Consider the following 26,409-nt stretch of genomic DNA (forward strand, 5'->3'; position numbering starts at 1 on the left):
CCACCCAAATTCAGCCTCCCCACGGGACTGGTCTGTTTATTCAATGTCTTCCCACCAGACCCAGGGCTCAGGAGTCCCGTCTGCCTGTTCCCTGCCTTATCCAGAGTTAATGGCTGTGAAGTGTCTGTGAAATGGAAGAAGCAGGAGAAGGGCCCGCCCACCCATCCCCGGGACCAGCGCCCACCACCCAGCTTTGGGCCTCGGGGTATAAATGTCCATCCCATTGACCGGGAGCATCTCCTGGAAGGCAGAGCGGTGTCCTTCACCCTGGATGACCTGGCCCAGGGTCATGGGCAGGAGCAGGGACCCTTGACCCCGGGAATCAACCCTGCCCACCCTGTATCCCTGAGGGGCCCCAGCCCAGGTCGCAGTGTCCTCATCTGTCCCCTTTTCTGTCTCATGCAGTCCAGGACACTGGTCACTTCCATTCCCTCTGCACACACTAGGCGTGGGAGGAGGGGTCCACGGCCCAGGTGACTCGGGTGGGGCAGGCCTGGGCTCACCCTGCACCTCCACGGAGTACTGCAGCACGGCCTCCCCGGCGGGGCTGCTGGCCACGCAGCTGTACAGGCCTCCAGACGCCTCCCCCAGGCTCTCCAGGCTCAGCACGCCGCCGCCCGCCTCCAGCCACGTGTCATTGCTCTCTGCCACAGGTAGCCCCTCGTGGTGCCAGGAGAGGGTGGGGGGTGGGTGGCCTCTGGCCACACACTCCAGCGCCAAGGGCCTCCCGGCCACGGCCTTCACCACACGGGGCCCTCCGCCAGCGCCCTCGATGGTGGGCGGGACTAGGGAAGAGGCAGGGGGTGCTCAGGGACCAGCAGCCTGGTTAAGTCCCTCACAGACCCCAACCCATGTGAAATGCCTTCTCCTCCCCTCCACTAGCTGGAACCCCTGTTCAGACATCCCCTCCTCCGGGGAGCCTCCCCCAGCACCCTGGCTGGAAGCACTCTCTCCCTCCTCTGCCCCTTGGTGCCATCCCCACCCCCCCTGCGCTGCCTGCATCTTCCCTCCACACGCTGCTACCCCCGTGAGCTCAGCCTGAGCAGAACCACACTTGTCTCTGTGCGTCTTCAGTATCTGCACACAGTAGGTCTCAAGATCCGCCGAACCCAAAGTGATGGGCTCCCCAGGGCCCAAGACCAGAGCCTCTGCTCCTCCTACTGGTCCCCTCCCTGGCCTGAGGAAGCGAGCAGACCCTAGCCCAGACGGCCCAGCCTCTGGGGGCTCCTAACTCAGCCAGTGATGGCCAAGGGGGTAGCCAGAGGGGGGGGCTTCTCTCTTCCCCTTGGGGAGGGCCCCCAAGTTGCTAAGCCCACAGAGTCGTTGCCAGGAGACATGGGGCGATGAGGGAACGGGATGGGCTTCTCAACATTGCCTGGGTCACTAGCCCCACTGAAAATATAATGAAAACACACACGTGCATTTTCCATCAATTTCCAGAAGGTTCTCAGATCCCTGAATAAGAATCCCGGAGTTGGCTGCTGGGCTCAACCTCAGAGGCTGCCCGTAGACCCCACACACCCCAACTTCCCTTTGGGGTCCCCAGGACTCTAGCATCCAAGCCCTTTGTATCTTTGGGGACCAGAGCTCCGGAGCAGATTCCTCGAGAGGGACCAGAAGGACCCCACCAGGCTGCATTCTGCCTTCTCAGACTTCATCTGTTCAGACCCATCCCTGCCCTCCTACACACACCCTGTCCTCTGATTTCTTCACATGTCCTCAGAGCCAACCCCCTCCAGGCAGGCCAACGCTGACGTTAACAGAGCACAAGTCAGACCCTCGAGGTAGGAACCGGGTCCTCTCACCTCCCAGTGGGGTGACCTGGGCCAGCCCCAGAGCCCACCGCACTCACCCATGAGTGGGGGGACCAGGGCCCTAGTCCCTGTGCCGTGATTAAATTAGCTAGCACTGTGACGAGCCCCAGGGCGTCTGGACCACAGTACGTGGCTAATTAAGAGCAGTCAGTTATTAGCTGTGGTCATGGGGGTGTGGGCGCAATTTCCTGGGAAGCCCTAAACCACGAGGGGGAGACCTGGATTCTCGACTCAGCTCCGCTGGGGCCCCGAGACAGGCCCTTCCCCTGGCGTTGGTTTCCTCACCTGCCTGAGGAAGGCTGGACGAGCTGAGATGACCCTTCTCCCTGGGTAACCCCTCATTCGCATTTTCCTGGGCCTCTGGGTGCTCCCTTCACCCACCTTTAGAGCCAGACGGAGGCCACCCCGGCCCAGAGTCCCTCCCACCGCTCGCCCCAGCTGACCACTGCTCCTGCTGCGATCCTGGGCCACTCACCGAAAACCTCCAGCCGGGTGGCCTTCTCCATGACCCCCACAGGGTTGCTGGCCCTGCAGGTGTAGATCCCAGTGTCCGAGCCCTGGACCCTCTCCAGCTGCAGCTGCCGGCCACCCCTGGTGTAGACGGCCCCGGCACTGGGGAGCAGGGGGTCCCCATCCTTGAACCAGGTGATGTCAGGCGTGGGCACTCCTCGGGCTTCACACAGGAACCGCATGGGGTGGCCCTCCATGACGGCCACCTCACTTGTCTCGTTGGAGCCCCAGATGGTGGGAGGTGCTGAGGACAATGGGGGGCGGGGGGCAATCACAGGGAGCCTGCCCAGCACCGAGGTGGCTGGTGTCCCATCCCTTGCAGCCCCATGCACCTGTCTGTGGGCCACAAGCCCCGCACATGTCACAGGCTTCTACTGCAGGGGTGGGAGGAGGGGTGGGGGGCTCTGGGGACAGACAGGAGATACCGGCCAGGGACACGCTGACGTGGGGGGCAAGCCCGGCCATCACAAGAGGCCCAGAAAGCAGGGGAGGGGCCACAGGTCAGGCTCCGGACCCCACTTTGCCTCTGACTCGCTGTATGACCCGCATAGGTCACTTCCCCTCTCTGGGGCTCAGTCTCCCCATCTGTAAAACGAGGGGCCGAACTGGATCCGGGGTTCCTACGGGGCAGGTCACACACCTTGGGTGGTACCTAAGCTGATCCTCAGGGCACGTGGGCATGCAGCTCGTAACAGAACAGCTACACCCTCCCCAAATCTCCTTCCTGCCTGATTACGACAAAGGAAAAGGCCGTTTGGTGCGACTATGTTCGTAACCTTTCTAGAACTTTCTACTCTGCCCTTTTTACCACATGCAGGCAGCTCACGCCTAAGGGTTTCCAAAATCCCTCTTTGGTTGCATTTGTTTTCACAGCTTCCTCCCACGAAGGCCAAGCAGCCCTGGTTCCCACTTCCCTTTGATGTATTAAACATCCTTTTACATAAATGAGTTTCAGTGTAAAGAAAAGTGACTTCATTTAAACAAACAATCATCCTGAGTGGTATCAGGAATAGGAAAACTTGTGAAGCTCAGATGGGGACAGTGGGATTTGGGAAACGTTGGGCCAGATTCCCTCTGTTCTTCCCGGTCCACCCCACCCCCCCGCCCCCCAGCTTCACTGGACCGGGGGCTCGCTCCTCATAGGCCCCCGTTTCTGCCCTGTCTTCCCTCCATGCAGTGAGCAGCCCATGGTGGGGGCCGGGAAGGGGCTGGGCTCACAGTGGATTCTGAGCTGAAAGTCCTTGGCCTGCTGGCCGGCTGGGCTGAAGGCCACGCACTGGTACCGCCCTTCATCCCCCAGGTGACTGGTGGTGATTCTGAGAACCTGGCCTTCCTCCTGCAGCTGGATGCGAGGGTCCCCCGGAAGGACAGGTCTGGAAAGATGGTCAAGAGAAGACTGTCAGTAAGGCCAGCTGGCAGGGGCAGGCTACACAGAGGGGAGCCTGCTGTTTGGGAAAAGGAAGCCTGGAAGATTCACAGTCGCTGAAAGGTACCAACAATCCAAGTGCCCATCAATGGATAAACAGATAAGCAAAAAGTTGTCCATCCCTACAATGGAATATTGTTCAGCCATTAAAAGGAATGAAGTACTGAAACCTGCTACAACATGAAAAAAACCTCGAAAACTGTGCGCTAGGTGAAAGAAGCCAGACACGAAAGACTACATATGTATGACTGCATGAAATTTATATGAAATACAGGGAAATTCACAGAGACAGAGGTTAGTGGTTGCCAGGGGCTGGGGCGGGGGAGGAACAGGGCAGTGATTGCTAATGGGTATAGGGCCTCCTTTGGGGGTGATGAAATGTTCTGGAACCAGATAGAGGCGACGGATGTGCAACACTGTGGATGTACTTGTATTTAGTACTGAACACAGCGTACTGAATTGTGTACTTTGGAATGGTAAACATCATATTAATTCCTTAAAACTTAAAATACCTTAAAAAACACCTTTGAAAAAGTTTTAAAAATGAAAGGAAGGCTGGCTAAGTGATGAGAAAACCCTGCCATTTGAAAGCGGGGTCTCACCTGGGTGATCTCAGGCTGGGGGGTGGATGTGCCCCACACCGCCCTCTGCCTGGGCCCTGGCTGGCTCGTGCAATGCCTGTCAAGCTCCAACCCTGCAGAGTTCCATCTCCCCAGAGGCCCTCTCCACCAGCCCAGGCCGAGGCTCCACCCCAACACTACCCGTCAGGGGTCACTCACTGCCCATCCTTGGTCCATTCCATCTGGGGCGTGGGGACCCCCGAGGTCTGGCACTCCAGCTCCACCCCTACACCAGCCAGGCCCAGCACCTCCTGAGCGGCCTCGGCTCCAAGCACGGACGGTGGGACTGGGGGCGAGAAAGGGTCGGGGGAGAAAAATCCTCAACCCCTCCAAGCCCCGCCTGCTGCAGGGCCTTTGCATGTGCAGGTCCCCTGCCTGGTCACCCTTCCCTTCTCCTACCCGGCCCTCATGGGAAGCTCCCCCAAACCCCTGGCTGGATCGGCCCCTGCTCTGTGCGTCCTCAGCTGCCGGCGCTGCTCTTTTGTAGCACATAATACACATACATGATGCATAATGTAATTACAAGGCTAATGATGTGATTGTCTAATGTCTGCCCCCATAGCTCTGTGAAGACAGGGACCAGGTCTGCCATGTGCCCCTCTATGCCCCCGGCTCTCAGCCGGTAGTTTCCGTCCCCTGCTCCACCTAAAAGGGGAGGGGTTGCAGGGCCAGACACACTTGGGAGCTGGGAGGGCTCAGCCTCACTCACTGAGCACGAGGAGATCGAAGTCCCTCTGCGCAGTCCCAGCCTGGTTCTCGGCCCTGCAGGAGTAGAGGCCAGAATCGTCCTCCTGGATCCTGGGAAAGTGGAGGGCCCGGGCCCCGTCCAGGAGGCGGTGGCTGCCCACCTCAGGGATCTGGGCAGAAGAGGCCAGAAGGAGCTGGTGAGCGGGGTCTGGCCACCCCCAACCCCCCATCAGCAATGAGGAAACTGAGGCCCAGGGAGCTGGTTGGTGACCGGAACCCAGGGCTTCTGATTCCCAGAACGGTGCCGTGCCCTCTCCACCATGCAGCCCCTCAGGCTTCATCATGGGCCCACGGTCTTCCATGGCCCTGAGCCCCAGTGCATCCCCAAAGACACCTGCCACTTGTCACACCTCCCCGCCACACCTGGCACATGCAGGAACCCGTCCAGAAGGTCTGTACCCTATCCAAATCCCACCCACAGCCCATCCACCCCAGAGGACACCCACCTGCTGCCCATCCTTGAGCCACGTGATCTCGGGGGCCGGAAAGCCATTTGCGTCACACTCCAGCGTCAGGGACTGCCCAGCCATGCCTGACACGTTGGCCCTGTGCCCGTTCTCCCGGATGCTGGGGGGCACTTGGGAGCAAGGAGAAGCAGAGGAGCTGCCCCCTCCCCAGGACAGCCACGGCCACCCGGACCCCTTCTGGGCCATTCTTCCCCACCTGGACGGGCAGCCCCAACTCCCGCCCTTCCCCAGATTCTGGGGTTCCAGGATGCCCGCCCCAGCCCCTGATGTGGCCATCAGGAGCCACGTGGACCTGGGAATGGCCACAGCGGCCTCGCCCTGGGACCTCGCCCTGGTCGTGCCCAGGAACTGTCTACAGGCTCTGACATTCAGCTTTGTAAGATGCGGGAGCCCCGGGATCCATCTGGCTCTACACCCAAACTGCTGTCATGGTCACCTAGGGGGGGTACCCTCCCCCACCCCGAGTCAGAATCTCTGAAGATGGGGCCTAGGTATGTCTTTGAAACAAACTTCCCAGGCAAGTCATTTCACGGCAAGCTGGGGTGGCTGCTTACAGGGAGGCGGAAGGTGCTCCCTAGGAACCATAAAACTGCTTCTCCCACCCCCTCCATGAGCCCGTGTGAAGGAGAAGGGCTCCCCTCCCCCTGCACACAGCACCAGGGGCAGGGGGAGGGGTACGGGGCGGGAGCTGTGGGAAGCTCTTCCTGCTGCAGGGAAGAATAGGAGCCTTGGGTAGTTTCAGCAGCTTCAGCGGGAGGTGGGCTTTGGGACTCTCATTTGCCATCAGTGAGCCTTCTAAAATAAACTCACTACTAGACCATTTTAAAGCCATTTATGGAGTTCCAGGTTCTTCTCCTTACACTGTCTCCGTGGGGCTCTCTCTGGGGAAGGGGATGCCCATGCAACCTGCCACTTTCCTAACACCCTCAAGCCCTCCCCAACAAGCACGCGGTAGGGGAGGACAGGGACCTGCGGCCTCCCCTGCGGTGAGTTCTCGGGCTGGGGAGCTGGCGCTGCCCCACCCCGGCATCCATGGGTACCACTGGGAGGTGTGTACAAGCCATTCCCCAGCTCTGGGGTCCCTGCTCACCATGGACTACCAGCTTGGCTCTCCTGGATGCGGAGCCCGCCTCGTTGGTGGCCTGACACTCGTAGTCTCCACCGTCCGTGGGAGAGACGGAGGCCAGAAACAGAGAGCCTTCATCCAGCACTGCCAGGCCCGGCCGGCCACGCAGGGGCTCTGAGGACGGGCCCCTCCGCCACGTGACCTGCGGCTTGGGCGTCCCTGGCAGGGCATAGAGTCATCAGCGCGAAACCCTGTCCCCTTCCCTGTCCACACCCACACTGCCCCCACCCCCGTGTTGCTGACCCTCCGGGGGGCGGGTCTCAGGTACCTCCCTGCCCCCCAGGCTGGAGGAGCAGCCCCTGGAGAAGCAGGTGCTCACACACCTGCCACCTCCTCACCCGGTGCTGGCGTCCACGTGGCCTCCCAGCGGCCCGCGGGCCACAGGCACAGGGGCCAGAGCCTTTTCTGGTTCCCTTCGCAGAGGCTCCACCTCATCTGCACTCCCAACCCCCTCACCCGCCCTGTGTTTTCTCTTTTGCCTGCCATCTCCAACTTTCTAACGTACATAAGATGCACTTCTTTAGGCTTTTTTTTTTTTTTTTTGGTCTATTGTCTGTCTCCCCCCCACAAGGTCCAAAGTCTTTGCTTTGTTCCCTGCTGCACCCCCAGCTGCAAGCCCAGCGCCTGGCACACAGTAGGTGCTACATGAATGAATGAGCCCGCCGTGCTCAGTACCCATATTGTCCCATCGGATCCGCGCATAAATGGTGGAGGCCCCAGGTGGACCGGGCTGTGCTTCCCCTCACAGGCTCGAGGCGGGCACCGCTGGCCACACACCCCTAGCCCCACCGTGAGCGCCGCAGTCTCCCTGGAGGCCCTTCTCCGACATGAGGAGTGTCTGGCTCTGCCACCAGCCTGTCGGCTCACACGGCCTGGCGCACAGTGGGTGCGGGATGAACGGCTGCCCCACTGGGCCAGGGCACACAGTAGGTCCTCAGATCGGTGTTGAAGGAATGACCCAGCATTCCAAGCAGCACACATGCCCATGAGGCATGGCGCCCAGTGGTCACAGCGAGGCCTGGGTCACGTGAGCCCCAACTCTGCAGACTTGCTGAGTGATCTCAGGACAAGGGCAGCCCTTACCTACTGCCCTGCCTGCTGGGCCCTCACCTGCCTTCCTACCTCTGCTAGCGCCGAGTAGGAGGGCAGCCTGCAGCCCCTCCGTCACCCCCCATCGGGGTCATAATCGTTGCTAAATACCAGTTATCATGCACCACACCCCCCACTTGATCTGCCGACTCCCCTGGCAGCTCGGGGCTCTTTGGAAGCACATTCTCTCTGCCTCACTTGCTCTTTTATCCTCACCTTCGGAGGGACGGGTGAGACACCCCATCTGGGGGGAATGGGGCTGCGATCAAGATGGGGCACCTCCAAGGCATCCTGGGTGTCGTCTCGATCGGGAGGGCCCCTGCCCCACCCCACCCTGTACTGACTGCTCTTGCTTAAGTGCTGGGGACTCTGCCTGCTGGCCCTGAGGGAAAAGGAGGGCCACCCATGCTCTGCGATCTTTGGGCTACTTAATCCTCTGTGTCTGTTTTCTCATAGAACCCTCTGCCGTTTCCTCTGTGCCTGCCCAGGATGCCTGCTGGAGTGTCCCAGCTGCTCCCCACCATGGAGACACATGTGTGAACACATACACACAACATACACACATACACCCCACAGACACACACATGCCCCTCCCAGCTCCTCATCTTTTCCCAAAGGCCCCAGCCCATCCTCCCACCACCCAGAGACCAGGACTTCAGAGCTGCCGGCCTTGAGGGGTATTGAGTTTTGAACCCTGGAGGCTTTTTTTTTTTTTTTTTTGTAAATGCAAACATCTAACGCCTAAATGAGCTCTAACCACACAGAACTGCACCACTGCTCTGTGACGGGAAGACTCCAGGGACTCAGGGCTGCTGCTGAAAAATCACTCATCTTACCTCCACTCCCATTTTACAGGGACCAAGAGAGGAGCAATGTCCAAAATCACCAGCAAGTTGGTGGCCAGGCTCCTGGCCTCTGTCCCACCCCATGAGGAGGAGGCGGATGGTGCCACCCACTGCAGGTACCAGGGCTCCCATGGGTCACGCCCTCTGGTGCTCCAGGCTTTCTCCTTTCTCCCTCAGAGCCCTCCGAGCCCAAGGTCACATGGCTGGTGAATACCAGCGCCCAACACTGCCCACCGGGCAGCCACCTACTTGAAAGAGAGAAGGCCAAGGGGGGTGGGGGGTGGCGTGGGGCGGGGACAGGCAGTTTTGATGGAGGGAACTTGGCTTATGCTGACTTGGCTTATGCTTGGCTTATGCTTGGCTTATGCTGAAGTCAGGCCCAGAGGACAGGCCCCTGGCTGACCAGGGATGATGCTGGGGTTGTGAGTGACTGTGGGGTATCAGGGCAGGAGGCCGGGGCTGGTGGTCTCACCTCCCACCTCCCGTGTCCCAGGAGGGCCCTAAAGGTTCCTTGCTGTTACCAGATACTGACACAAGGTGGCGCCCTGGTCAAGAGCGGGACGATGGCCCCTCCAGGTAGGTGGTCTGCTCCCACCTGCCTCCTTCCTGGCCCTCCCTCTGTCCCATTCCAAGGACTTCCCTGGGTCCCGTGGCATGAGGAGGTGCAGTGCAGACTAGAACAAGCTGTCCTGGCTCCTGCCAGGCTTTTTGTAAGCTATCACTTGCTTCTTAGACACCCAGACACCTGCCCTTCTAGACAGCACCATCCGTGCACAGGGGAGACATTTTGGCCATTTTGACCCAAAGCCAGAAGCAACTCTGGCAGCCAGTGGGATCCACTGGGTGCCGCAGGGAGATTTTACAGAAAAGTAGAATCCATTCAACACATTTCCCCAAGCTCCTACTGTGTGCCAGGCACGGTGCTGGGACCTAAACTTTCTGTTGTCCACTGGGCCTTCACAGCAGCCCTGTGTGGAGGGACAGGTGTGACCCCACTGGACAGCTGAGAAAACGGAGGCTCAGAAAGGAGGTGTGAACTGCCTGGCACCGGGCAATTGACCCAGGGGTGGCTATCTCGACCCCACACTGTGCTGTAGCCCAAAGGGGGTCCCAAAGGACTGGTTTGCCCAGCACTGCATGAATCCATGCCCTGTGAGAAAGCCTGGGGCTCGGGGAGAGGCAGGGGCCACCAATCACCGATCCTAGGACCCTGGGGCCTTCCTCAGCCCCAGCTGTTACAATCCCCAGGCGCAGAGGGGCCCAGGGTTTAACGGGCACTGCTCGGGGCTGGGGTTAAAGCAGATTATACTGAGTCATCTTCTGGCTGTGACCTCAGGCAACCCTCTTAACCGCTCTGGGCCTAAATTGCCCCTAATTTAAAAAAAAAAAAAAGAGCTAATGCTAATACCCATCCTATAGGGCTGTTGATGGGATGAAGTGCCTGGCATGGTCTTGGCCAGGAGTGGGGACCCCATAAGCCTCCATACCCACGCGCACTGCCCACAGTGACCGAGGGCGCTGAAACATGGGTGGGTTTTCTCCCCCTCCCAGCCCACCCAGGGCCCAGCCTCACCTCTGGCAGGGCACGGCAAGCTGGCGTTCTCTCCTGCTACCCTCTCCAGCAGGCCACTGGTCTCATCGGCCCCCCAGTATGGCGGCTCTGGTGGAAGGTAATGCGGCCACACTCACACGCCCAAACCCAAAGCCTGATGCTCCCCCCACCAGGAGCCCAGGGCTGGTGGAGGGGGCATTCCCATCCAGAACCCCAGCTGGAATAAGGGGGTACAAGCCCTGTGTTCCAGCCCTCAGCCTCAGGGAGAGTCAGGGCCATGGCTCCAGCTCACCCCCTGCAGGGTGGTCCATGGAACAGCCCCCAGTGCCAAGAACGACCCCGTGGGCTCGGGGGGCTGAGCTCAGGATCGTCCTGCCCTGCCTTCTCTGAGTGTGTTTCAAATTCATCATAGTGAAAATGCTAGCACCAGGGATCCAGAACTTTCTATGCACCAGGCACTTCACACACATTCTCTCACTGACCCCTCACATGTTACTGGACCCATGTTACAGGGTCAGAGAGTGTAAATGACTGGCCGATGGTTGTGCAGCTGGAAAGCGAGAGAAGCTGGCCCGCTGCTCTTCAATCACCACCTCACGGTGCCTGCACCCCACCCCGAGGACGGAGCCCCCCCAGGGCTGGTGAAAGCGGCCCGACACGGCTTCGGGGGCTGGGAGGAAGGAAGGGGTCCAGCAGCTCAGAAGCCCAGGCTGCTGCTGGGGAAGGAGTGGGGAGGTGAGCTCTGGGGGTTCAGGGGAGACTCACCCAGCACCCTGAGCTCCAGCTCCCAGGCATCCAGCCCAGCGCTACTGGAGGCCTCACAGCGGTACATCCCAGCGTCCGAGGTTCGGATGGCCATGAAGTGGACGGAGCCCTCGGGCCCCCCGCCCCGCAGGGCCACCCCATCCTTGGACCAGGTCAGCTGGGGCTCCGGGTTGCCCTCGGCCACGCAGTTCAGGTCCAGAGCCTCTCCCACCAGTGCCTTCAGGACCCGCGGGCCCTGCTGCACCTGGGGGGGCACTGACAGGGCCACGGAGAGGGGTGTCAAGGCAGGGGCCCCGGGTGGGGGGAGTCACAGAGCCCAGACTTACAGAGAGGGCCTGGCCTGCTGCAGGGCTCCCTACACCCCTGGACGTCGCCAACCAGCAGAAATCGTCATTGTGGGGGGCGACCGTGTGGACCCCCCGCAAGAGTAGAATCAGCCTTTCCCTTGAACACACGTGTTGCCATCAAAAAATCACTCCTCCGTGCTCAGCTTACTCCCCCCCCCCAGCCCCCACCCCCATCCCTACCCCCAGGCTTGCACCCAGCACCATTTGAGAACCACCAGCTGGGAAACACCAGCTCAGTGCTGGATGGGGACATTGAGGCCCAGGGTGCGGCGGGACTGACTCAGCCCAGGGGGCAGCATGCACAGAAGGGGAGGTTCAAATCCCAGCCCTGCCCCTCTCGGCCGCAGGACCCCGCACTGGCTGGAGCCTCGGTTTCCCCTCCTCACAAAGAAGCCCTGGGATGAAATGAGATGCAGCACTAGAGCAGCCAGCATGGAGCCTGCTCCACAGTGGTGCCTAAAACATTGCGGCTAGACTCACTCTCAGGGTTCCCAGCTCACTCTTTCCCTTTCCTGGCTTGGGGAGGATAGTGGGTATTGTTTCTTCCGCATTTGTGTTTTTCAAGCAACTTTCCCATCCTCCATCCCAGTTGGTCCCTCCTACGGGGTGGGTGATGCTATGTCAATTTTGCAGATGAAGAAACTGAGGCTCAGAAAGGTTGTGTGACTTGACCAGAGTCACCCACTGCGTCGGCTCATAGGAGCTGGACCAGCCCCAAGGCTGGGTCTGTGTGACCAGGAATCCAGGTGGCTTCCATGGGGCCAGACTGGATGAGCCCGGGAGAATTCTCGAAGACGAGGACAAGTGTCCTGGGCCCTCGGGGGAAGCTGAGGACACCCACTCCCTTCCCAGCTTCAGAGTAGGAGCCCGAAGATAAGACCATCTATGGAAGCTGGCCCCTGGGCAGAGATCAGCTCCCCGACCCGGAGCCCAGAGCCTCGCTGTCCAGGAGCACGAGGGTGTACATGCCCTGCCCGCCACCCCCCTAAAAACACTTGCTGAAAACAGCAGCAGTTTCCACCGTGCTGAGTGCCTGATGTCATCGATACCCTTTCTGACAACTACGGGATAGGCATTATTGCCTCCACTTTATAGAAGAAGAATCCAAGGCTCAGAGAAGCCAAGCAGCTGGCCTAAGGTCACACAGCCAGTCCGTGGCAGAGTCAGCATTCAAACCCAGCTCTGCCGACTCTGAGGCCCTGCTCATCACCCTGCTTCCTGCTTCTCTGTTTCTCTCCTACGCTCATGCAAACTCATAGCGAAGCTTTGAGCCTCTCCCTCTGAACCTCAGCCTGTCCACCTGTAAAATGGGGAGTCAGCTTAGATCAGGGGTTGGCTTTTTCTGGAAAGGGCTTTTTCTGAAAAGGCTTTGCAGACCAGATGGTCTCTGTCTCAACTACTCAACTCTGCCATGACGGCGTGAAAGCAGCCACAGACGCTACGTAACTGAACGCGTGTGGTGGCACTCCAATAAAGCTTGTATTTGTGGACACTGAAACCTGAATTCCATATAATTTTCATATGTCACATTATTTGTCTTTTTTCCCCCAATCATTTAAAAATGTAGACATCATTCTTCACTCGTGAGCCACGTGAAAACGGCATGTAGGTCAGTAGTGGCTGAGGGCTGCAGTCAGAGGACCCCTGTCTCAGACAACTCATCCCCGTGCTCCTGCAGATGACAAGGTCCCCGCCTCTTTGGTGGAGTGACCCCACTGGGTGGCTTCTGTGAATGGAACCTGGACACCCAGGTGAACACGCACTCCTGGGCCCCCACCCGAGCCAGGAACCAGAACCCCCTCCGTGGGTCCCCCTCCCAACGCCCAAGTCCCCATCGCCACGGGGCCCTGCCCTCTGCTCTCAGGGGGCCTCTGAACAGCCTCTCTGGGCTCAACCAAGGGGTGCAGGAGAGGGGAAGAAGGGGGGTGAGGAGAAGGAGAGATAAGGCTTGAAAAAGACAGGAAATAGAGTTGATGGAAGAAACACTGGAGGGCCATGAAGAGGTGACAGAGCCTGGCGTGGAGATGGGGGAGGGGCACGAGAGGCCTAAGAAAGATGGGGGTTGGGGGAGCGGTGTGACACAGAGGCTGCCAGCCAGGGCCTTACCTTGCACCCTGAGGATGTAGTACCGAGCAGCGGACCCCGCAGGGTTACTGGCTGTGCATTCGTAGAGGCCGCTGTCACTCACCTGGGCCTGGGCCAGATGCAGGGAGCCCGATGGGAGGAGGCGATGCCTGTGGGAGTGAGGGGCACTGGTAAGACCCCAACCGACCCCACCTCTGCTGGAAAGGCCCCAAGACCCAACTTGAACCAGCTGCCTCCTCCAGGAAGCCTGCCAGGACTGAGGCAGTGTCCGCCACCCACCCTTCACTCCTCCCCCTGCCCTGCCTCCCCCAAACCACCAGGCCAAGGCCAGGTCCCCTCCAACTGGCGTAACAGACAAAGAGCACTAGGCTAGGAGTCCACTGGCTGGGTTTAACTTTGAACCCTTCCCAGCTGGGTGAAGCAAGTCCCTTCACCTCTTGGAGCCTCCATTTCCTCATCTGTAAAATCGGCATATTAAGAAGTTCTGTGGCTGAGGCTGGTGAACAGATTCCATGTGGGCTCAGCCCAGGGCCTGGTACCTAGTCACCAATAACTCCCCCTCCTCTAATGCACACGCCTACCGTTCTCGACCCTGCTGTGAGAGGGGGGATGAGGCCTCAATTGGAGGCCCCCCCCACAGCTTCCAGGGAGAAGCTGCAGCCCAGAGGCCCCCTGCATCTAAGTGCCAGGTCTGGCCAGGCTCTGAATCCAGGGCTTTTCAGTGTCCTGTTGTCCGGCGCTGTATTGGGTCCTCAGGAGGAAGCTGTAAAAGTCCCCCATCACTGCGCTCCCCAATCTGGCCCACCTTGCTGAAGTCACCTGGCCCCCATCCCACAGGGATCTGGGACCCCCAGCCAGGCTCCTGCAGCTGGGCTGGACCCGAGGGGGCCCCTGCAGATATGATGTCACCAGCCCACATGTGCTGGCTCCATGCAGCCCCTGCCCCCGTAGAACTGGGTGGGCAGCTGCGGCCACTGGCCACAGCAGGGCCCCAAGCGCAAGCAGCTGGCACGGGGGTGGGGAGTGGGGGCGGTAACCTCCAAGGGCCAGCCCCTCCCCCGCCTATGCTCATCAGGGTACAGCTGGGCTCCAGTCCTGGTCTCCACTCCCCTCTCTACTGAATCTCAGATTCCTCCTCTGCAAAACGGGGATGACAATAGCCCCCATCTCCCAAGCAGGTGCAAGCCAAGTGCTGGACATGCACTTATTAAACAGGTCAATATTGCTAGCAATTCACTCTCTGGACAACCACGGGTGACTAGCTTTGCCCTCCTGGTCTTCTGTCTCCCCATGTGTAAAGTGGGCTTGTAATCCCCCTACCCAGCAAACCCTTCGTCCAGTTTGCCCTGAGCAACCAGCAGGCACCTGGGGCAAGTTCTCTGAGGACAGTTGTGAATGATACACCAGGCAGTGGTCTCTAGAGCCCAGGCACTGGGCTGGGACAACTAGGACTGACTGTTCTGCCATGTGCTTGCTGTGTGAGGCTGGGCAAGTCACTTAACCTTTCTGTGCCTCGGTTGTCTCCTTTTGGAAAAAAGAGACAACAGTGGTACTTATCCCTCATAGGGTTGTCCAGAGTACTGAAAGACCTAATTCACACACAGTGCCTGGAACAGAGACGTATTCAACAAAGGTCAGCTGTTGTCATGGTGACGACAGTGCATCCATAACAATACGCAATGCAGTTTTGCATCGTTTAAAACTCTTATATAAATGGCATCACGTGTATGTGTGTGGGTCTAATTCATTCATTTTTCACTGTTGTATAGTAGCCTGTTGTGTGATCGTACCACAATTGGATTAATTTGTTCTCCTTTTGGTGGGCATTTAAACATTTAGGTTTTTCTTTCCTCCCTCCCTCTCTTCTTTCCTTCATTCGTTCTTTCTTTCTTTCACCACCAGGGTTCTCTGCACACTGATGTATGTGTCCCCACGCACAGGAGCAGGACTCCTGCGCCACAGGCTCACACACCATCAGCTCTCACAGGTAGAGTCCATCATTCCCCCTTGTAGAGCAGGGCTTCTTATCAGAATCTTCCAGCTATATATGAAACATACAGATTCCCAGGACCCACCCAGAGACTCTGATCTGTGGGGGGAGGCTGGAATCGGGGTTTTACCAAGGTCCTCAGAGGGGACCACCCCTTGGGAGCACTGCCCCAGGACACAGGGAAGTGCCCCTGCCCTGAGAAGCAGCCCGGCGGAGCAGATGGGAACAGGGCTTTGACAGCAAGTGGCCCCCGCATCCACCACCATTCGGCCTCTTGAAGGCTGACCTTGGGCCAAGGACTCCGTCTCCCTGAGCCTCGGTGTCTTCACCTGGGATCACAGGAGATGGCACGTATGGAGTGACATGATGCACACAAAGCCCATGGTCCCTGGGACATAGTAAGTGCTCGATAAACAGCCCTGCTGCTAGTAAAAACCACGCCCCCCTCAACATGTCTGTGTTTCGCCCCCCAGCCCCCAATCAGCTGGGCAGCCCTAAGTAGGTCCCTTAATCTTCCAAAGTGGAAGAAAAAAGGAAAAAACACAACACAGATGCTTTTTTGTCTCAGTGACAAGTAAACATTTCCCCTGTGTGGCTCCCCTCCCCTGGCTTGGCTTTTCTCATCCACAAATTTTTTTTTTAAGTTAAATAACGTTGATATCCACCAAACACGAGCCAAATCAGTTTGAGGCTGAAACATACACACTGAGTCACACTTGGTGCAGGGACACGGTTCCTTCAGGGGACTTTGCTGCAAACCTCGACTAGCCAAGCAGGGACGCATGGATCTGCAAAAAGAGGTCTAGGCTGAGCACCAGAGTTCTGGATCTGAGGTCCAATTCTGCTATAGACATGCTGAGCAAGCCCAGGCAGGGCAGACAACGTCTCTGAACCCCAATTTCTTCATATTTGAAAAGGCTGCTCTGGGCTCCTTTATCTCAGAGGTTGCCTTCTAGTTCTTCTAAGAACTTTAGAGAAGTTGCTTCCTCCCTCACCAAGCCCTTAAAAGGATAGGAAGTGGGAGCTTCTGGGATAAAAAAAATAATGAAAGAAACTTCCAAAAGTGGAAACAATTCTCAACAATAAATGTAGGCATCTTGTCTTTCTCATGATGACCCCCAGGTCATTTCCTAGAAAGGGAAGGCTGCTCGCTATACCACAAAGGAGAAAATGGAAAGAATGGAAATTTCATCTTATAAACGGTCAAGCTGAGGCCTGCAGAGCCCTCCCCATCACAACCCTCACTGCACCAGCTTGTGACCACCTGTCACCTGTGGGCCCTAAGAGGACACAACCCCAGCCATCTTATTTGCCTTTGTATCCCCAGAACCTAGCCCAGACCTGGCACAGAGCAAACCTCACTCGGACCAGATATAGGAAAAAGGCATGGGGCCTGGGGCAGACCAAACAGGACCTAGAGGTCTAGTGGTTCCAGGGCAGCCCTTCTGCACCGCCCCCCGCCCCACGCCCCGGGCGCTCTCTCTCCACATTCCCAAGGCTCCTTGGGGTTTGGGGGCTGCAGCCCCAGGAGGGGTGTCAGAGGCAGGGTGTAGGTGGGAGGAAGCGGGGAGAGCGCTGCCGTGTGCCCTGTGCCTGTGGTGTAATTAGCAGCAGCCTCCCCGCCGAGGCGAGAGCAGCCAGATGGCTCCGTGTGGTGCCCAGATGAAAACGTGGAGAGGTTCAAGGGGAATTTCCTGTTTATGACATCCACTGCGCTCGAGGCTTCGCTGTTGGCTGTGAGGATCACACAGCCATGCAGATCATGGGGGACGGGGAGGGAGATCCACCTACCCTGCCGTGTCCCCCTGGTCCTATGAGCTCCAAGGGGGATGTATCCGCCTGGAGAGGCCAAAGGGCATCTGATAGAAAGTGCAAATCCCAGGCCACACCTTCGCTGCAACCCAGCTTGGGGTCCCCTCTCCAGCTCCTCTGTGGCTCAGGGAAGCTGCCCCTGCTGCCCCAGCTGGACCCCTGCTCTCACTTACACACTCCTGGAGGCTTTATGGCATTTAACACACCTGTAATCACCTGTCGCTGTCTGATGGCTCCGTGAAGGGAGCGGCCAGGTTGCCCAGGTGGTTGCTGCCATGTTCCCAGCGCTTAGCACAGGTGTTGGCCCACAACAGGTGCTCGATAAATATCTGATGGCAAATCCCAGCTGTCCGTGTCCACACACGCACCCCTTCCCACCTTCGCTCACACTGTTTCCCTCACCCCACCCTGTCTCGATGCTGCTCTCCTGCCCCCAGACCCCCTTCAAGGCAGCACAGCCTCTAGCTCCTCCATGAACCCTTCCCTGACAAGTGCAGGCACGTTACACTTCCCCTGCTCTGAGTTCCATGGAGCCGAGGTCAGCCAATTTCTCGTACATTCATTCATTCACTCGTATGACAAAGAGCCACTGGGTTCAAGGTGAGCCGGCTGCCGCTGGGGTGAAGGAAATGCTCCCCGCCCTCAGGCTGCTCAGAATCTGGGTGGTTGGCCTGCACCCAGTCCCTCTTGCTGTGTCCCACGCTCATCCTGCTGCCCCCGTTTCTAAAGGGCCCGTCCAACCTCACTGAGTGAGCAGAGCCTCCTGGGCGGAGGCTGTCAAATGAATGAACAGCACCCCCTGCAGAACCGAGCCCACCAGAGGCTGATCCTCACCCACAGCACGCAGTCGAACCGCGCTCAACAGACGTCCACCACATGCAAATACATGCTGGGCGCTTGTCTGCTGGGCCAGGGTGGGGTCTGAGCCTGCAGCAGGGATTGCCCGTCCCCCCCCACCACCCCACCAGCACCAGTCAGCCTGGACAGCACCTTCAACCACCAGTGGCCACTCTGACCCTGACCCACACTGTAGACCCTTATAAGGAAGCCCCAAACGGAAACCCCAAGCTGGAGCAGTTTAGGAAGAGGGGCCTGATACCAACGAAAGGGCCAAGCACAATATATGAGCGAGGGGGAGAATACACATCCTCTGGGCCCGTGCAACATAAACCCAGAGATGCTAACAGGTGACAGCTGTCTACACTTGAGCGCTTCCTATGCGCCACCGCACAGCTAAGCACTTCCGCGCACACTGTCACTTGAAACTCTCAACAGCCAAACTTGCAAGGCAGGCAGATCCTAATCTCATCACCCCTTTTGCAGAGCCCCACAGAGATGAAGTCCCGCTGTCCATGGTCACCCAGCCACCAGGCCAGGAATCAGATGAGCTCTGAAGATCCACCAAGGTAAAGACCCCACGAGGGGCCCCTGGGCAGTCCATGACATGCCACTGGCTTCCAAGGAGGAAGCAGCTTTTCTCCTGGATCATCAGACCCCAGCTGCAGCCCCCCACCTCTCCACTGGGCCATGAGAGGGAGTGGGTGTGCCGACTGCCCCGTGGCATCCTCGGGGTGCTTCATCCTCTCCCTGTCCCCTCCCCTCCCCCAGATGCGGCTGGTTTGGCCCCGTGTGGGACCCTGGCCGGCTGCCCCCGGGAGCCAGTGCTGAAGCCAGGAGCACTCGCAGCTGTCCCAGCTACACATCAGAACCACAAACAAACACTGTTGCCTAGCAACACCACCTCGCCCCAGCATCCCTGGGCTGAATCATGGGACCAGAGCCACTAGGCACTTCTCTGGCCACCATCGCCTGTCCAACCCTTTCATTTCTCAGACGGGAAGACTGAGGCCCACAGAGGGGAAGGGTCTTGCTCAGGTTCATTCAGAGAGTTGGGGGCAAGGCTGGGATGGGACCCTAGGTCTTTTGCTACCTGATGTCACACACAGCCGGAGCCCATGTCTTCTCTCTCCTAGACAGTTTCGGCACAGTCCTGGGCACATGAGATGCTCAATAAATCCTGCGGACTTCAATTCTGAATTCACAACTCAAATGGTCTTTTCACAAACAGCAGTCCTACAGGGTAAGAGGCACCCGATAACCATTCCCAGCCTTGGACTCAGCCATTGGCTTTCAGGGCTATACCCTAAGGAAATGACCCAGGAGATAAAGAGAAGCATTTGTGCAAAAATGTTCCAACAGCCCCATTTATTACCGCCAAAAACTGGCAACGGAGCATCTGCCCCAAACAGAGAAAGAGCTTAGCAACGATGAGAGCTGAACGCCCTGGAATGTTATCTTGCCCTTTAAATGAAAAGCAATGACGTGAGCCAGGATGAATCTAGAAAATGGGTAAATGTGGAAAAATATCAATGATAAGGGCAGAATGGAAGATGCACTAAATTTAATTCTCTAGAAGCATCTACAAGAACACACTGGAAGGGGTCGTGGACACAGGTGGGTGGGTGGTCTAGAGTTTCATGGGTACTCAAGCTCCTACTATGTTTTCTTTCCATTAGGACTTTCTGACTCAGGAGGTCAAGGCTCCCTGAGTTCAGAATATTCTCTAGAATCTCCAGAAAGAGCAGTGGCCTGCCCGACCTTGGCCCAGAAGCCTGATATGTATGTGTCCACGTGTTCTCATGTCTGCATCTCTGGTGTGTCTGTGTGCATGTCCACATGTGTTTGTATCTGTGTTTGTGTCAGTCTGCGTGGCTGTGTGTCTGTGTGTGTCTGTGTCTGTCTGTGTGCCTGTCCATGTGCATTCATGTCTATATGTGTCCGTGCATGTCTGTATATGTCTGTGCATGTCTATGTGTGTCTGTGGGTGTGTGGGTGTGCACGTTAGGGGACAGCCTGGGAAGTGGGAAGATCAGGATCCCAGTTCCCCACACCCCATGGCTTGTTTCCCCCTCAAGGCACTGGGCATAATGCCGCTCACCCCACCCACCTCCAGGATGGCCAGCCGGAGAAGAGGGCCCCGCCCCGCCCAAACAGAGATGCAGGAGGCCTCAGAGGCTCGGCCACGTTGTGGTTCTCAGCCCCGATTGCAGCAGAGTTACCAAGGAGCTTTGAAGAAGCACCAGCGCTGGAGGTCTGTTGGTGACCCTGACCGCAGCCCTTGGCCAAGGTTGGCACAGGTTCAGGAAAGAGAGGCCCCGGGCAACCCGAATAGGTTCAGGCCTTCCCCCATCCAAGGACAGAGAAGGGGGCCACCACAGAAGAGGGGGCAGCTCAGCCAGGCAGAAGGAGCACAGAATCTGGAGGTAGACGAATACCCATGACTCATCAGAATAAGTTCTCAAGCTTCCAGAACGGCAGCTTTGAAGCTGAGCCTTGGGGGTCCCTCGGAGAAGGAAGAGGAAGAGGTGGAGGAGGTAGAGGGGAAGGGGAGCAGACAGACAGCAAAGCCACCCCCCGCACCACCACTGCTCCCTGTGTGTTTCCCATGGGTTTTTTTAAACCTGCATCTTCTGTCTGAATGGCTGTGGGACTAAGGGGAACTGTGTGTCTGGCAGAAAAGGGAGCTTTGTTCTGCGTGGGGAAGTTGTCAGATGCCACAGCGAGGCCCAAAGAACCACGGGGACCCAGAGCCCGCAAATGAAGTGTCAATACAATCAAAGGTCTATGAGGTTATTCACAATCGCCAGCAAGTGGAAACAGCGCAAGTGTCCATCAGCTGGTGAATAAATCGACAAAAGGTGCTCTATCCAGGCAACGGAATATTATTCAGCCATAAAGAGGACCAAAGTCCTGACACCTGCTACAACATGCAAGAACCTCAAAAACATGACGCTAAGTGAAAGCAGCCAGACACAAAAAGCCACATAGCGCATGATTCCATTTACATGAGACGTCCCGAAGAGATCAATCTAAAGACAGAAAGCAGATGAGTGGTTGCGGGGGGCTGGGCTGGGGTCGGGCAGGGATGGGAAGTGGCTGCCAGTGAGTGTGGGGATTTTTTTTGTGGAGGAGGGTGCTGGAAATGTTCTAAAGTTAATTGTGGTGATGGTTGCACAACTCAGAATTTACTAAAAAACAGAATTGGAAAGCATGTGATTTATATCTCAATAAAGCTTTTCCATTGAAAAAAGCTGGTGAGAATTAAATAACAGATAGGATGATGATAATTTTTGAAAGCTGGAAATGATGCTTTAGTTTATAGCAGCAGCAGGAAAATGCTATCAAAGGGAGTGATTTTCCACCACTGACAATGTCCTAAGCATCGCACATCCATCACTGTATCTCGAGAACAGGGTTTAAACCTTGTCCGCTTTACAGATGGAGAAACGGTCCAAGAGGAACCAGTGGCCACCTGAGGCCACACGACTAATACAGAACCAGCCGGGATCTGCACTCAGGTCTGATGAACTCCAGGGTCTGAGCCCTTCACCCCAGCCCCACCCTCCAGGCATATTTTCCCACCTCATGTAGGTGAACTCCTGGAATCTCATAAATCTCAAGAGAAAGCCGTAAGCCAGCACGAAGTGGAGGGGGCCAGGGGAGAAGGAACAGAACAAAACTGCAGCATTGCAAAAGCAGCTCTCACAGATTTATGGCTCCCGGCTGATCTATTAACGCATCACAACAAGGAGGGGTGAACAAATGGGAAATGCGGCGTGCTATTTCAGTAACAAACCATAAATAAACAAGCACCCGCCAGGCGGCTGCCCAGCCAAGGAGCCAGGACCAGGCTTTCTGCGGAGAGATGCAGGCTCCCCAGACGACCACTCCCACCCTCACCTACGACCTGGGCTGCAGAGACACCAAAGGGCGCGCGGATGGGGGCAGCACAGCGCCAGCCCAGCCCCAGGACCCCAGCCGCGTTCAGGTGTGCAGGCTTCAAGGACGGGAGGGCGCACCAAACAGATGTCCTGAGAGGTAGAGACCCATGTGTGGGGGTCAGGAGCTTGCACAGCAGGCTACTCCGAGACCTCCTCCATCTGGAACTTCTCAAAGGCCCCGCCAGGGCTGATGTCACCGGCCAGAGCTGCCCCCTCGCCACAGCCCCACTCCTCGAGGGTCAAGGGTCCCAGGAGTTTGAGGCCTTCTTGTCTGGAACCACCCCGCCCGACACCCCTGCCTGGGGAGGTACAGCCAGGCTTTGAAGGATGCCCAAGCCACCTCCTCCCTCTCCGCCCACTCTCACGATCCCTGAAATCCCGGCTGCCAGACACCTGGCCCGCGGAGCAGGCAAGGACGGACGGAGCACGTGTCTCGTTCAGGAGGCTGTCTCGACCGTGGCATTACTCTCTCCTAGCTGAGTGACCACGAGCTGCTCAGCCCACCTCGCTGAGCCTCAGTTCCGCGCAGAAAACTGAGTTCCGCTAAGTTCTGTTCTGCTGAGCAGACTGAAGGCGATCCTGCACGCAGCGCCCCCCGGCCGTGCGTGAAGCACTGGGTGCGTGTTATGTCAGAGGCCTTCCCCCACTGAAGGGCACCCATGCTCCCTTAGAGGCCAATGGCCAAAAGTGCTGTGTGTGTCATCGGACTGCATGCCCCTGGGGGTGTCCACAGGGTCCCACACACTGGCCGGGTCACTGGTCACCTGGAGGTCAGTTTCCTCAAACCCCAAGCTCTGTCCATCCCCAGACGCAAGGCCCCGCGATTGGGGTTACCTGTCGGTGACGGGTGGCACAGGGAGGGAGTCCTTGGCCCAGGTGACCAGTGGGGGCGGAGAGCCCTGGGCCTCGCAGTCCAGGGTCACCTCGTCACTGGCCTTGGCTGTGACCCTCAGAGGCTTGTCTGCGTCACGTGACCCATTCACAAGGATCCTGGGCTTGGCTGTTGGGAGAATCATGCAGGAAGTGTGAGCAGAGCAGGAAGCCAGGGGTTGCGGCCCAGAGGGGACCAGCGCGGCTCCCCCAGGAAGCTCAGGTGGTACTGCCACCCCAGAGATGCAGAAGGTGAGTGGGCTCTATTATAATGGCAGAGTGTAGGTTTCAGGGTGGGCCCAGACCCCATGGTTTCCCCCAGTCATACCCCACCCTACCTGTCTACCCCAACCTCCCGCTGGAAGCTCGTCTTGCTTTGATGACCCTGACATGGTCCCTCCTGCCCCAGTGTCCTCCTCTTGCTTCTCTCCATCCTGCTTCCCTTCCCTGGGGACATTCTGGCAGGTTCTGTCCTCCCTCTCCTCTCTCTCCCTTCTCGCCCTTGATTATCCCATTTATTCTCAGGAATAAATGGGATTAACCATCAGATGATGCCCAGTTTCCCTCTGTGCCAAGGGCCCCAGGGAAACACTGGTTCCAAACAGTTCAACACACAGTTAATTATTTAATCACAGTTGTGACGGGCACTAAGAAAGGGACATTCCAGAGAGTTCACAGCAAGGTGATCTGACTCAGCCTCAGAGATCAGAGAGAACTGAAATCTGACTGATGGGAGAAGTAGGCTGGACCAGGTAAGGGAAGGGCATTCCAACAGAAGGAACTGCACGTGCAAAGGCCCTGAGGCAGGATGGATCATTTAAGAAATTGAAAGGAGGCCAAAGGGTCTGGGCACAAACAGCTGGGGAGAAAGGTGGGCGAAGGGGTTGCCAAGATGGGAGGGGGTCCAGTGTAGGGCCTTGTGTCTTTCCAAGGCTTATTAATGTGACGCTTTCCCCCCCATCCGGTGACAAAGGGCTGAGTTGCAACCACTCTTAGAGCATGCCCACACTACGGGGGACAGTGCTCTGAAGGACAGCTTTAGTCTACATGCCCTTCAGACGTGAGGAATTTAGAGGCAGGGTTGACGAGATGCAAGGAAGATGCAGGTGAGGTCAGACTGTCCATGCCCCTGCCTCAATGCCTGCCAAGCCCCTCTCCCAGGACAGGGGCGGCCATCACTCACTGTTGACAGAAAGCTGCATCTCCTGGCTGGAGAAGCCCACGGCGTTGGTGGCTGTGCAGACATAGGCCCCTGCATCCTGGGCAGATGGCCGGGCGATGACCAGGGTACCATCCTTGCTCACATTGTAGTGGGGATCCCTGGAGGCCAGGGCATTGGTTTCCTGTGGTAGAGTCACAGGTGACATCAGCAGAGCCCACACCCCACAGCGATTTGCATCATTCCTCTCCCCATGATGCACTGGGCCTACCTCTCTGGTTACCTTTATGGTAACAGGCTTCACCTACCTTGGTCCAGGTGACGGTAGGGGTGGGCACTCCTGAGGCTACACAGGGGAGAGAGGCTGGAACGCCTTCATTGGTGCTATGGTGGGTGGCAGTGGGCTGGATTCTAGGTGGCACTTTTAAAAACAAACCAATTTCATAAACCAAAGTTCATAGCAGCATTATTCACAACAGCCAAAAGGTGGAAACAATCCGAACAGAGGGTGATGGATAAATAGAATGTGATGTGTACATATGGAATATTTTTCAGCCTTAAAAAGGAATAAACATGTGATACGTGTTACACCATGGAGGAACCTTGAAAATATTATGCTAAGTGAAATAAGCCAGACGCAGAAGGACAAATACTGTATGATTCCACTTACACGAGATACCTAGAACAGGCAAATTCATAGAGACAGGAAGCAGAATGGTGGTGACCAGTGGCTAGGGGAGGGGGAAATGGGGAATTGGTGGGTACAGAGTTTCAGTTTGGGAAGGTGAAAAAGTTCTGGAGATGGATGGTGGTGATGGTTGTGAAACTGTAACCCATAGGGTTAAAAAAACCCATCCTGAAACTGTGTTAACAGAAATTCTTGGCCTGTCTTACAGCTTGCTAAAAACCCCTCTGCTTGAGCCCGCCTTCACTGAGCAAGCTCGCTTAATTGTTTCGTTGCAAACTGCAGACCCTCCAAGCTTCATGTAGCCTAAACAATAAGATGTTTGTCTGAGTTGTTTTCCAGGAACTTGGAGTCAGCTGTGTCCAGTTTGAGCTCAAGCCAGCTAAGACTGGTTGGTACCACGGACCCTAAAACTGGGCCTGCACAGGTATCTGGTGAATGACATTTTGACACCAGAGGGCCAAAAACCCCACCGTCAGATCATGCTAGGCGCCTCCATTTTTGAACATGCATCCCATGAAGAAGCATGTAACCCAGATACACCTGCACACGACACTGACTACCTCACCTTTTCCCTACCTGCAATCACCTTTCCCCACGCCTAAGACCACCCTGCTTCCTTATCCCATAAATATTCCAAGCCCCTGGCCTTTGCGGAGGTGGACCTGAGGCTTGTTCTCCTGTCTCCTCACTTGGCTGCCTTGTGAATACATCCTTTCTCCACTGCAAGCCTTTTGGCTTCCTGTGCATTGGGTAAACGAACCTGGTGGCACAACAATGTGAATGCCACTTATGCCACTAAACTGTAGGCTTTAAAATGGTTAAAATGGTAAGTTTTATATTATGTATATTTTATCATGATTTTTAAATTTTTTTTATTTTTTGGCCGTGCCACGTGGCATGTGGGATCTTAGTTCCCCGACCAGGGATCGAACCCGTGCCCCCTGCAGTGGAAGCACAGAGTCTTAACCACTGGACTGCCAGGGAAGTCCCTATTTTACCATGATTTTTAAAAAAAAGAACAATTTTAACAGAAGAAGACAGCCACCACTGCTGTAAATTCATGCCCCCCACATAGGGCAGCCTGTGTTTAGGAACCAGCTGTGCCGTTTCTTAACTGTGGGACTTTGGATAAACCACTTAATCTTTTGGTACCCGTATTCCTTGATCAGCTAAAAAGCTAAATTAACCCTAATTCCCTGCTCACCCTCTGGGAATGGACGGATGAGAAACGGCAGAAAATAGTGTTCACAGGACACAGTGAACTTGAAAACAAGTGCAAAATCCGTCCTGGGCACCGTCCAGATCTGCAGGCATTAAAACAGGGCGGGAAGGGGGGATGTCTCCAAGAGGAGCAGGGGAGGGGGAAACGGGCATGGAAAAATCACAACCAGGAGGGAAAGTCAGAAGCCAAGGGCTCTGACGGTAACACTCAGTTACTTCAGGGCGGGAAATGCCGTTCTGGATTTTCCCAGGTGGCCAAAGCCAGCAAGTCGATTAGCATTTGTTGAATGGAAATGAAATTAGCCAAGAGAGACAGGCTTGATCGCCACCGCACAGAGGAGGCTGTGCGGCAGGGTGGGAAGTTAGGGGGTGAGGCTTTCTACAGAGGCAGCCTTTGCTGATCCTGTGACTTGGTGAGTTACCTCCATCTCGGAGCCTCAGCTTCCTTAATTTCAAAGAAGCATGGAGTCTTTTAAACCCACCTCTTGGAGCAGT

At 56.9% G+C, this 26,409-nt stretch overlaps 1 protein-coding gene across 1 annotated transcript in view; it reads right to left on the bottom strand.

Moving 5' to 3' along the window:
- Positions 1 to 26,409, bottom strand: part of HMCN2 (hemicentin 2) — a 150,819-nt gene that overhangs the window by 69,069 nt on the left and 55,341 nt on the right. Inside the window, exons 20-32 of the mRNA XM_061200924.1 lie at positions 24,314 to 24,426; positions 24,030 to 24,189; positions 22,811 to 22,976; positions 13,415 to 13,542; positions 10,962 to 11,216; positions 10,218 to 10,304; positions 6,675 to 6,869; positions 5,564 to 5,694; positions 5,080 to 5,227; positions 4,530 to 4,656; positions 3,543 to 3,697; positions 2,290 to 2,568; positions 504 to 785 (exon numbers count right to left, since the gene is read on the bottom strand). Coding sequence (XP_061056907.1) covers positions 504 to 785; positions 2,290 to 2,568; positions 3,543 to 3,697; positions 4,530 to 4,656; positions 5,080 to 5,227; positions 5,564 to 5,694; positions 6,675 to 6,869; positions 10,218 to 10,304; positions 10,962 to 11,216; positions 13,415 to 13,542; positions 22,811 to 22,976; positions 24,030 to 24,189; positions 24,314 to 24,426 — 2,226 coding nt within the window. The remainder of the gene's footprint in view (positions 1 to 503; positions 786 to 2,289; positions 2,569 to 3,542; positions 3,698 to 4,529; positions 4,657 to 5,079; positions 5,228 to 5,563; positions 5,695 to 6,674; positions 6,870 to 10,217; positions 10,305 to 10,961; positions 11,217 to 13,414; positions 13,543 to 22,810; positions 22,977 to 24,029; positions 24,190 to 24,313; positions 24,427 to 26,409) is intronic.

The sequence above is a fragment of the Eubalaena glacialis genome, chromosome 9, assembly GCF_028564815.1.
Source record: "Eubalaena glacialis isolate mEubGla1 chromosome 9, mEubGla1.1.hap2.+ XY, whole genome shotgun sequence".
Classification (NCBI taxonomy): domain Eukaryota; kingdom Metazoa; phylum Chordata; class Mammalia; order Artiodactyla; family Balaenidae; genus Eubalaena; species Eubalaena glacialis.